This window comes from Gallus gallus, chromosome 28 (assembly GCF_016699485.2).
Source record: "Gallus gallus isolate bGalGal1 chromosome 28, bGalGal1.mat.broiler.GRCg7b, whole genome shotgun sequence".
NCBI lineage: Eukaryota > Metazoa > Chordata > Aves > Galliformes > Phasianidae > Gallus > Gallus gallus.
This window is the reverse complement of record NC_052559.1, coordinates 2,150,856-2,162,458: the sequence shown is the minus strand read 5'-3', so window position 1 is coordinate 2,162,458 and position 11,603 is coordinate 2,150,856. Positions and strand designations below refer to the sequence as shown.

At 53.3% G+C, this 11,603-nt stretch overlaps 1 protein-coding gene across 4 annotated transcripts; it reads right to left on the bottom strand.

Moving 5' to 3' along the window:
* Window positions 1-792: 792 nt before the first annotated feature.
* Window positions 793-9,531, bottom strand: ANP32B (acidic (leucine-rich) nuclear phosphoprotein 32 family, member B). 4 transcript variants are annotated; one of them, XM_015299813.4, is made up of 7 exons: window positions 9,341-9,531; window positions 6,215-6,364; window positions 5,654-5,776; window positions 4,356-4,554; window positions 3,928-4,049; window positions 3,478-3,532; window positions 793-2,667 (listed from the first exon to the last, which is right to left on the bottom strand). In XM_015299813.4, the coding sequence occupies exons 1-7, from the start codon at window positions 9,392-9,394 to the stop codon at window positions 2,579-2,581; spliced, it is 792 nt and encodes a 263-aa protein (XP_015155299.1). In that variant the 5' UTR covers window positions 9,395-9,531; the 3' UTR covers window positions 793-2,578. The 4 variants fall into 4 exon arrangements, with proteins under 4 accessions (XP_015155299.1, NP_001026105.1, XP_046760531.1 ...); NM_001030934.2 differs by having other exon boundaries at window positions 3,928-4,046; XM_046904575.1 differs by lacking the exon at window positions 9,341-9,531 and adding an exon at window positions 9,169-9,275 and having other exon boundaries at window positions 3,928-4,046.
* Between the last annotated feature and the right edge of the window lie 2,072 nt (window positions 9,532-11,603).

The window sequence follows — 11,603 nt, the reverse complement described above, 5'->3', positions numbered from 1 at the left end:
GGCTGCACAGACCCTCACCAGCCCCTGGGCTGGCCACAGAGCAGTGCACTGTGCACAACCACCCTGAGCCCGAGGTAAAGCCCACACAGAACTGGCAGTCACAGCTCAGCAGGACCACACAGCCCCACAGGCACCTTAAGCCCCCAGGGAGGGGGCACAGCTCACCTTTCTGAGTCCTCCAAAGCCCTCCCGGGTTCAGCCCCCACCACCCAATCCCTGCTCCAGCGCTGCCTGGACACCCCAACATTGGGGCTGTTCACCTCTCTCCACCCTTAAGCTGTATCACTGTGCTCAGCAGGGCCTCCCAGCGGAGTTGAAGCTGTTCTCAGACATTTCTCAACATTGAACTGGAGACTTTTCCTACAGATAGAAAAGCAGACACACACCTACCCGTCTTCCAGCAGCCCCACAGCTCCCCCTGAACCTGGTGCTGGCAATTCCCAGGAGCAGCCCAGATCAGAGCTGCACCAATGCCGTACAGACCCCACAGACACATCCTGCGTGGATTCCCCAACACATTTCCCATCCAAGCCCCCTGCTCCACCCCTATTAAGAAGCCCCCCCACCCCCCACAACGATAACAGACAAGCTTCACTTACCAGGAATGCTCCCAGCTGGGGCTCAGAGCAAAAAAAGGCCATGGAAAGGTGAGCAGAGCCATCACTGCTGTGGGAGAGGATCCAGCTGCTCAAGAAAAACTGCCCCAGAACTTCCAAGCCAGGGCTTCCATGGGCTGCTGGCAGCTCTGGTGTTCCTAAAGCAGAGGCAGTGAAGACAACATTGATTGCAATGGATTTTTAAAAACTGAAGTCTTTATTAAAAGTTTTATCCAAATTTTGTAACAAAAGATACAAAAGGGCTGGAGATCCTTATTCCTGGGACTAGTCTGACCAATCGAAACCTGACAGTGACTAGGCTATTATAAAATCCATACAATCTGCTAAAAATGCAGGGAAAAAAAAATTAGAAGTAACTGCTGCTCTGATTTTTTTTTTTCCTTTTTTTAAATTCCTTTAACATTTATAAGTTACTCAGTTTGCATTTTACAGGAGTAGTTCTTCTCTGAATGGTTACAGCTACTGTACAATGCAAGAGACAACAGCGAGAACAGAACAAAGCAACAGGAACTCCGAGGTGCTGCAAACACACACCACTCCTGAAGGAACTGTGAGCCTCACCTCCAAGCACCGGGTGCCAAAGCACTGCCCGGAGCACCGAGCAGAGCTCTGCAAAGTGCCAGTGCCCCCCGCAGCAGTGGGACACCCCCAGCACTGTGTTGCTCCCTCTGTCCCCAAACGCAGGCACCCAGCACCCAACAGTTCCCCATCCCTGGAGGCCACAAGGCCAGGATGCTCCGGAAGCTATCAGCTGTGCCATCTGGACTCTTCGTGGCAAAGGAAGGGTCAGAGGCCAGAAACCCTGCAGTGGAGAGCTAGCCCTGGTCCAATTCCCCCCTTCCCTGCTCCAGCCACCCCAGGTCAGAGGGAAACATGCTCCATGGCTGCTCCTGCAGCATGTGAATAGCATGAGTAGGAGCAAGTTGGATTTCTGATCGATGCACTTCTCATCGTGCTGAAAAGGAAAAAGGAGGAGGACACACACCAGGCAACTGTCCAGAGCTGTTACTGGCTAGCAGAAGGACCCTGAGATTATATAGGCTAACACGGTCTCCTGGGGAACGCCGAGTTAGGTGCATCACAGTGATACTGGTTGAACGTGTTCTGTACAGTGCGAAATGGAGTTTGACAGAAGTGCAGTATCCCTAAACCTGCTATTTCCTACCTCTTCCCAAAGCACAGGCTGCTACAACGATGACAAGCCTCAGCACAGCAGATGTTCGGGACCATAAATCAGCACTACTTGGGCATCCAAGTCAAAGTTGTTAGGTGGCAATCAGGAAACAAAAATATTCCAGTTTATAAAAAGTAGGAAAGCAAGTGCAGGGCTACTGCAAGGTGCATCACCAGAGGTACCAGGTCTTGCAAGCAGTCAACCCCCCACCCAAGACCCCAGGCACCCCACAATCCCAGCACTAAAGTATCTTCAAGCATATCCAGAGATCACATCACCATTATTTCTGATCAGAGAGACCTCAGTGATCGGTTGCTTAAGAGTCCATTCAGATGAACCAGATTGGCACCCACTGCTCAAGATGGCTCGAGTGTCTTCGGAAAGCAGGTCTGAGGGCACGCAGATAGCAAACACACCTTCTTGGCTGTCAGGCAGGGTGGTGGGCTGGAGCTCTGGGTCCAGTGTGGCAAAGGCTGATTTCAGACACCAAAGATACCCTAGGAGGAAATTTTTTTCTTTTTTTTTTTTTTTTTTTGCAAACTGCTGCACAAACCACAGAACGGAGAAAGCCTTTGGTCATGAGATACTTGTGAGAAAGAGAGCCTTGTATGGAAGATTCCCCTGAATGCCTACAGTATTCTACATCTTAAAAAAATATATTGTGGACGCTGCAGCCATACAAAGGGGAGGAGGAGTGGGAGATGGGGATTTACAGTCTCACATAGACACAACGGGGAGGTTAAGACAAGCACAGTCATAGTCTGTAAAACTGATTGGCTCGCTGGGATCAGTCATCCTCATCATCCTCTTCGTCTTCTGGGTCTTCCTCTCCTTCATCCTCTAGATTTCGTTTTCTCTTCTCCCCTCGTGGAAGGTCTGCAAACAGAAGTGAAGCATGAAGTTCTGTTCAGTCTTGTGGAGCAGCACTTGAACTGCAGCTACAAGCCTCAGCAGCCACAGCTTGCCAGTGAGCAAGCACAGACTAGACTCTCACCGTGACGTATCAGATCCACCCAGCTCAGTTTCTCATGCTACCCAAAAAGCATGGACTCATAAGAAGCAGTAGCTATTTTTATGACCTCTGAGCATCCTACATTTCATCGAGTGCTCCAAAGCAGGCTTTTTGTTGAGCACTCCCAAAAACTTAAATATACAACTCAGTCGTTTCTGACCAAACTCAAGCAAGGAAATTTCAAGTCATGCCAGCCACTACGTTCTGTCAGCATGTTTGGGTGTTTATCACCAGAGGAGTATGGACTCAAGTCAAGCTCAGGTCTATACCCGTCTCTAGAGCTGATAGGAGAGAGGAGCACCTCTCAAAGAGGCTGCTAACATGAGAGTCTATGACAGAAACCCCAGTTTGGCAAGAACCATCAGTTCAAGCTACTTTGACTGGTTCACTAGGCAATTTACCCCTAATATTTCACAGATCTACCCAGCTTGATAGGTATTAACAGGCACTGAAACTTATTTCCCCATCACTACCACCTAACTCTCAGGCTTTAGCCACTATTTTATAGTTAGCACAGGCACAAGCAACAGCTCAGCAGTGTCTCCAAGGAGGGACGCTGCACCTGTTATGGAAAAGTTGAAGGCAACAAGGCACAGAAGCTTGGGAAGCTCTAAATGTGCTAAGACTGTCAAGACAGCTTTGCAAGGCACATAGTTTATTAGAATTCAACTTACCATCATCAGCTTCATCATCTTCTTCATCCTCACCATCTTCCTCCTCATCTTCCTCCTAGAGTCAAAACAAGACACCTTGTTACACAAACCACAATGCTTTTCCTTCACCTCTGCTCCTGCCTTACTTAGGGTGCCAGGTACCAGCTGAGCATGGAGAAGCTCCTCTTTCTTTAACAGCACTTGTTAGGAGTGTTACATGTATGGCTTTATGGCTTGACAATTGTTACAGAAACATCAGTCCAAGTAGAAAACTACTGAACCAGAAAACTCTGATTGAGTAAAAAGTTTTTGGATGGGAAAAGCCAAAGCCCACGGTAGGACCCCTTGAATCTGCCCACAAAGAGGCACCTGTGACATCTGGTCTGATGGGTCACAAGATTAACCTACAAACACACTGTTAAATAAGCCAAAATGCTGCTGACGACATTCAGTAATGACAGAGAGCCTCACCTCGTCATCTACTCCATCCTCCTCCTCTTCACCTTCCAGATCATCATCTTCATCATCTTCTTCGTCAATGACTTCTTCATCCAAGTCATCTTCCTCATCATCATCCTCCTCTTCCTCACCTTCTACCAAAAAGCAAAAATATTATGGTTTCCAAATATTTGCTAACCCCAGACAGTATGCCCACACCTCCCAGAGCTGGAGTAATAGGAAGGACCTCGCACCAAACAAGCACACACAAGGAGTACCAGAAGCAAGCTCTGTCAGCTTGCAGCAAGCCTCACTTCACTGCAGCCCACCAAAGAAAGGAATGAGCAGGGCTGTCCAAACAGCCCCTACTTAAGTGGCACGTTATAATCATTTATATAGCAACACAACCACAGAGTAACGGGAAAATGGGCTGTTCCCAAGCAAAAGGAGAAAGTCTTTACCTTCCCCATTCTCATACTCGTCTTCCAGTCCATCCCCATCTGCCTCAGGGTCTGAGTCGGGGGCTTCCTGCTCATCAGCATCAAATCCATCTAGGTATGTGAGCTGGGGCAGAAGGGTGAACACACTCTCCCGGTAGTTGATGAGCATCGTCACCTCGCAGTTGAAGAGGTCCAGACTATGCAGGTTTGGCAACTTTTTCTGCAAAGAGTTAAGTCAGCAAATCATTCACAAGTCAACACTTTAATAGAAGATCAAGCAGCCATTAGAATACAGATGGTTTGCTTACCACCCATATCTAATACCAAAAAGTATATTTGCATGCATTATTTTCATCATATGCTCCTCACGTGGAGATAAGTTGCTGGTTTTTCTAAGTGTAGGACAACACTTATGCTGAAAGATGACTCCTTTTCAGCTCCCCTGTCCTGCAGCTTCCTCTCCTTGGACCCACATGGGAATCTTACTCCTTCTTAGATGATGGAGTGGGTAACAAACACAGTGCCCAGCTCCCACACAGCAGGAGGAATTACAGAATCAGGCTCACAGTGCCCAAAAACATCAGGCAAAATGCCCAAGAGCACAACACAGGCAGCTCAGTGCCTGCAAACTGTACCTGATGTGCCTTTCAGCACAGCCACAGCAGCTCCTCTGGTCAGGCTATCACACTGTGCACCGAGCTAAGCAAAGGAGAACAGTTTCCAGCTCTTTCTGGAGGGGATGGAGGGACCAAAGATAACAGCTACTGAGGCCAACTCCCTCGATCAGGGCCTTTCACAGCTACAGAGTCTAGATGACAAGGCAAAAGCCTCCCTTGGGGCAGTTTAGCTGCACCAGCAACGGTGCTCCTGCATTCACAACGGGAACCTCCTGCAGGGTAAGTTGTGACAGCACCCATGGTGCAAGGGTCACAGCGCAGCATCAGTGTCTTTGGATTGATGCAATGGAAGCCCTCACTGGTGTCCAAGCAACTCATCTCCATGACACCCCAGGTGCCACCTACCTCAAACTGCATCCGACCCATTAACGGTCCTTTCTCAGATGGACACTGAGCACTGCATCCACAGTTTTACTCATCCAGCCCAAATTTCATGCTTCTTTTTAGCAACTGGCTGCTGGTTTTCCAGACAGTGGAGCCATTAACTATTAGCCCAGCCTCAAATTGGACCCAACTCATCTGTTCCCATCAGAACCACGAAGTGCTGTTGGAACAGTTACCAAGATGTTGGACTTCTGCTGCACAGACATGCTCCCCAAAGGAAATATCATCCCTTAGATCCCAGCACTGCCTTTCACTCACCAAGGGTTCCAGGGTATTGATGTCTTTGATCTTGTTGCCACTTAGATTCAAGTGTGTCAGGTTAGGAGTTCTCTCTGCTAGAACTTCAAGGCCACCAGAAATCCGGTTATCACTCAGCTCCAGCTGCCAGAAGAAAACATCATATGGTCACAAAGTGTTTCAGCTTTTCACAAAAGGAATACAGTTCCCTGACAACTAGACCGTAGCAGAACCCTGCTCATTAGAGAAGCAGCTCCAGTTTTCACTGAGATCCCATTTCCAAGCTAACATAGCACCACTCCCAGCCACTTCGGTACTGCAAGTCTGAGGGAGTACCCATCCTGCTATCTAACTACAAACACTAAAACCTAAAATACAGGACTGAAATTTGCAATGGTAAAAACATAAAAGGATGCTTAAAATGCAAGCTCAAAAATATCTTCTTGCACTAGAAAATAGCCTCTCAATTGCTCAACTTTCAGACTGAGAATCCAAGTGTCTTTTCTCCAGCTAATGCAGGAACAAGGTCTGACCAGAGAGAGATAAGCCTGCCTGTCTCAGACTGCAGGAGATGGGACTCACCTTTCGGAGCTTGTTAAGTTTGGGGAGATTGGAGATGGACAGCAGGTTGACATTGATCATGCTGAGGAACTCCAGGTTCTCAAAATCTGAAGAGAGCCCAACGATCTTCCCATCATCTGAACGGCAGTTATCAAGGACCAGCTCTTTCACCTGCCAACAGAGACACTCAGGAGCTGTCATTGCACATCCAGCTCAGCCTCACCTCAAGTTCATCAAGCTGACTGTAAGCACAGTGAAGTTTCACAGCAGCAGGCACATCTAAAGGTCTCCCTGTGCTCACCTTAAGGGACATGCAAGATCTTAAAGCCGAACCACTTCTAAGAGAACACAAGTTACTGTGGTGAGGATTTCACCTTTTAAGCACAAGCTGTGCAACTTTGTACCACCATACATCATATGACTCCAGTCAAGGCCTGCCAGAAGCCTTTCTCCACTAAGAAACCTTCAAAGGTTGAACCATAAGGTTGCATCAAAGCGTTTCACATAAAGCTTCAAAAAGCTACCAGAGCCACAACCCGGGCTGAGCTAACAGAATGCCAAACAAGGTCACCTGGTTCTGTCCCCTTTGGTCCACCCCACAACACTAGGCCTGCCTCGGGCACTGGAAAACCTGCCCCAAACAGCCACTGAAGGCACCTCCCCATTAAGAATCTCCACATGGACTCAATGATCCTGATATGTCCTTTTCAGATCAAAATACTGTATGGAGCAAACCCCTCACACCCCACAGCCTCCAAGCTCCTCATGCACTGATGGCACCCAATATCCTGCCAAGCACAGACTACATGCACAGCAGTAATCTTTACCTGTTCTTCCAGTATAAAACCCCCTCACAACAATAAGACCACAGAACTGCACCCTGCAGGCACTCAAAGGGCAGACACACATACCTGGCAGCCCCCTCTCTCTGAAGCACAGCCCCAGTTCTTGTGAGCCATTCCCAAAACTTGCTTTTCCCCCCACACATTCTTCCCCACAAGATGCAAAAACGAGTCTTGGCCAAAAAAAAATCTCGTGTTGTTCTCCAAATTCCTCCTTCGCAGATCTCTAATTTTACCTCCTGCTCAGATCAGCCAACTCTCAGGAAGTCATACCAACTTCACTTTGTCCTAAGAGAAGGGAGTTTTCTTCCAAGGCTGCCCTGCCAACTTCACAGCAGCACCCCAGGTCAAAATGAGTTAACACAAACTCCAGAGGTGGTTGTCCTGGTCAGGGCTCTGAGCAGAGCAGCAAACAGCAGTTTTGCAGTTGAGCTCATTTTGCTCCTCAAACAAAACTCTGATTAAACTGAGGCTCAGTGTCCAAGCCTAAAGGTGGCCAAAGCCAACACTTTCCTGCTGTCACTTGGTGCCACCACAGAAGTGAAGAGTGAACATTACTGGGTTAAGAACCAACCTAGCTGAGGAGAGACCTGCTTAACTTGGAGCAGAGCCTTGCCCTGGCCAGCAGAACAAACGCTGCAGCTGGCAGTGCAAAAGCAGAACAGGACTGAGCAGCCAGGACTGCTCCTTCCAGCAGCAGTACTGGCTCGTACCAGCCTCGGCTGCAGGGCACACATGCTCTGAGCCTGCTCTTTTCCCCAGCATGCCACACACTCAAATTCCTGGTGTCAAACAAGAGGAAACCTGCAGCTTGCAGCCTCAAAGGGACACTTCTGCTCCTCAAACTGTTCTTGTTCTGCAAGTTCCTTCACCATCCAGAAAGGCTTTAACTTCAACCACAAGCTCCATTTATGGAGTGCTTTCCTTGTGATCCCAGCTCGATTTTAAGCAACCCAGGGCAACGTGCTGCACAGACGCAGGGATGTGTCCCAGGAGCTGGGTGACAGTCACAGCTATCTTGCTACAAGGAAGCCAGCAGGGCGGCATGGCTGGCCTCAGATAAGGACAGGCCTCTTTGCTGAAGCACTGCACGCAGCAGTGATGGGCTGCTCCAGGAGCTGAGGCTCAAAGGACAACACAAATGGTTTGGAAGGGTGCAAAACTCCCTGCCTCGAGCTTCAGCTGACCGCTGTGTGCAGTGTGATCTAAACACCATAGCAGCGAGGCAGTTTAACTGGCCCCACCAGCTGAGCAGACAGCATTCCTCAGCACAGCAAAGGACGTAGGAGCCACAGGCAGGCACTGGAAGGCAGAAAGTTCAGCCAAAGAGGCACTGGAGAAGGAAAGCGAGCAGCAAAGTGATTTAGGACAGCTCAGCTATCGCCTCGCTCCTTTTTTTAGGCTGGGTAGGTCTATCACAGCACCCTCCTCCTGCCAACGTGGGCTCTTCACGTCCATGCCTCAGCACTGAGCTTCCCCTCCTCCAAGAGAGGAGAAACCCCACTCAAAGGCATAGGCCCAAGCACGGGAATTTCCACCTTTGATGCCAGCAGCCCCACTTTCTCCTCTCCCGGCTGAGGGGAGGCCTCACGGCGAGCCCACGCAGCCCTGACTGCCTCCGTGAAGGAGAGGACGGGCTGTGAATCACCACCAGCAGCGGGGAAAGTACAGCCCGCGCCGCTGCCATCGCCTGCCGCACCGCGAGCGTGGCTCAGCGCACCCCGGGAGCCTGCAGGGCTATCAGAGCCCCGCGCAGCCCACGCAGGGCAGCCCCCAGAGACGGCACGCCGCCTTCCCACGTTCCCCGCGCGGCAGCGGGGCGGGCTGGCTGGCACCGGGCTCAGCCCTGGGGGCACGGCGAGCTCTAAGGAAGGCCCAAGGCCGCAGCCCCCGGCCCCACACTCAGAGCAGGCCGCAGTCCCCCTCCCCCCACCCTCACGAGGCGCCCCCGGGCCCCACCGCCCCTCAGCTCCGACCGGGCCCGCGGCCTCCCCTCCCCTCAGCGCAGGGCCTCCATGGCGCCCGCGGGCGGCGGGCAGCGCCCGGGGCCGCCCCTAACATGGCCGAGCCGCGTGCGCGGGGCCGCTCCGGCCATGTTAGACGGCCCCGGCGCGGCGGGAGCCATCTCGGCACCATTTTGGGCGAACTCCGGGCACGGGAACGGCGGCAGCGCGGCCCGGCCCCGCTCCAACACGTGCGCGCCCGCCCCGCGCTCCGCCATGGCGCCCACGGGCCGGGCCCCGCCGCTCTCCTCGCGTCCCTCCCCGCCCTCCCAGCCCCGCCATGTGCTCGGCGGCCGCGCTACCTCTCCAGGCTTCTTGTTGCGCAGCTCCAGCGTGAGCCGCTTTTTCATCTCCATCCTCCCACCGCCGCCGTGCCGGCCTGAGCCGAGCCGAACCGAGCAGAGCTAAAAGCGAGCCCGCCGGAGCCGAGCCGAGCCGAGCCCGCCGGAGCCCGCGCACCGCCGCCGCCGCCGCTTATATAGAGGAAGGCGCCAACGGCAACAAAGGCGGCGCGCCACGCGCCCCCTGGCGGCTCCGCGCCCCTCCGCGCCGCGCCGCCCCGGACCCCGCCGCGCCACAGCGCCCCCTGGCGGACTGCGCCGTGCGTGACGGGCGAGGGGCGGCCCTCGACAAAATGGCACCCCGGGGCGCGGGTGGGGGTGCGCGGCGCTGTGCGGCTCAGCGCCCTCCTTCAGGGCTCCGTCTCCTCGGGGGGAATTGCTGGCGGGCAGCCGGGCCCGTCACGCAGCCGCAGTGTGTGCTGGCACAGCCACGTCCGGCCTGGCGGTGTGAAGTGGCGCCGCAGTCCTCCAAGCTTGCCCTCCACTCATCATGGCGACGTTTGGCCTCAAAAAGCACTGACCCGCTCTGGAAGGTTCGGGTGGTCCCGACGGCCTCGATGCTGGTGGAGGAGGCGGGACAAGGTTACCCCAATGCAGGGGAAATCACCACGTGACAGCCCCTCACTGCTCCCCCCATGGCTGCGGGGCTTTGGGATCACCTCCAGGCCCCACTGCGTGGCCAGGAGAAGGCTGCTATGTGATCTCCCCGTTACCGGGAGGTTACATCCCCTCACAGCTCCCCTCAGAGCTGTGGGGTCTCAGGGGGATACGTCCAGGCCCCATTGCTTGGACAGGATAGGGTCACTGTGTGATCTCCCCATCACCACAGCTCCCATCGTGACTACAGAGCCTCAGGGATACCTCCAGGCCCCAGGGCACGGCTAGGATGAGGTCACTGTGTGACCTCCATGCTATGAGGAGGTCATCACATCTCACAGCTCCCCTCATGGCTGCGGGACCTTGGGGGCACCTCCATGTCCCAGTGCCTGGTTGGGACAAGGTTGCTACACGATGTCCCCATTACCAGGAGGTCACCACGTTACATCTCCTCACAGCTCCCCTTATGGCTGTGGGGTCTCAGGGGAACACATCCAGGCCTGGACAGGATAGGGTCACTGCGTGATCTTCCCATTATCACAGCTCCCATCATGGCTGTGGGGCATTGGGGACACGTCCACATCCCAATACACGGTCGGGATGAGGTCACTGCATGATCCCCCCATTACCACAGCTCCCATCACAGCTGCAGAGCCATGCCCATGGCCAAGGCACGGCACTGCCCTCTGTGCTCAGCCTCCACTCACAGATTCCTCCGGGATGCGGCGCTTGGTTAAAACATTGCCTTAAAAACATGCAGGGAAGCCTCTCCCATCACCTGCCCAGCCTCCATGTAAACAGGAACAGGAGCGCACGCAGGGCAGTGCTGCAGTCCCACATTGTCCCCTTTGGCAGAGGGCCACCGGCCCTCCTCCTCTGAGGAAGTGTCTTAGCTGGGTTACCGTTCAGCTCTGCCAGTTGGCTCCAACACGATCCGTGTTTTATGAGGAGCAGCAGAAGGAAGCAGCCATGTTCCACAGAGGGCCTGGACCTCCGAAGGGGTCTGAATGAGTGCTCTGTGGGAGAAACGTTGTCATGAAGAAAAGCTGTGTGTAGAGATGGTGCGTTTTGGCATCGCTGTGATCTGCTTTGCTCGTGCCGTGGTTTCTCCAGGCCCACTGCATGCCAGGAGCTCCAGGCTCTCTGCCACAGGGCATCACAACGCTGTCCCCTCTCCCCGCTGTCCCCTGAAGAGCTTCAGGGCTGGGGCTGCATGGAGGTGTGCAAGGGCTAAAGAATGACAGAGTCATAAAGACATTAAAAGAGGGAAAATTGAGGTCAGGTGTTAGGAAGAATATTTTTTACCCAGAGGGTGCTGAGGCCCCAGCACTGCTGCCCAGGGCTGTGAGTGCCCCATTCCTGGAGGTCCCCAGTGCCATGGATGGGCACTGGGCAGCCTGAGCTTGTGGGGGGGAGGGAGGATGTCACCTAGCCCACAGCAACGGGATTGGAGCTCCATGATCTTTAAGGTCTCTTCCAATCTAAGCCATTCTATGATGCTATCATTAAGGTTGGAACAGAACCCTGAGATCACCCGGTCCAACCCCGACCCATCACACCCACTGACCATGTCCCTCAGTGCCACATCTCCACATTCCTTGCACATCTCCAGGGACGGTGACCCCAC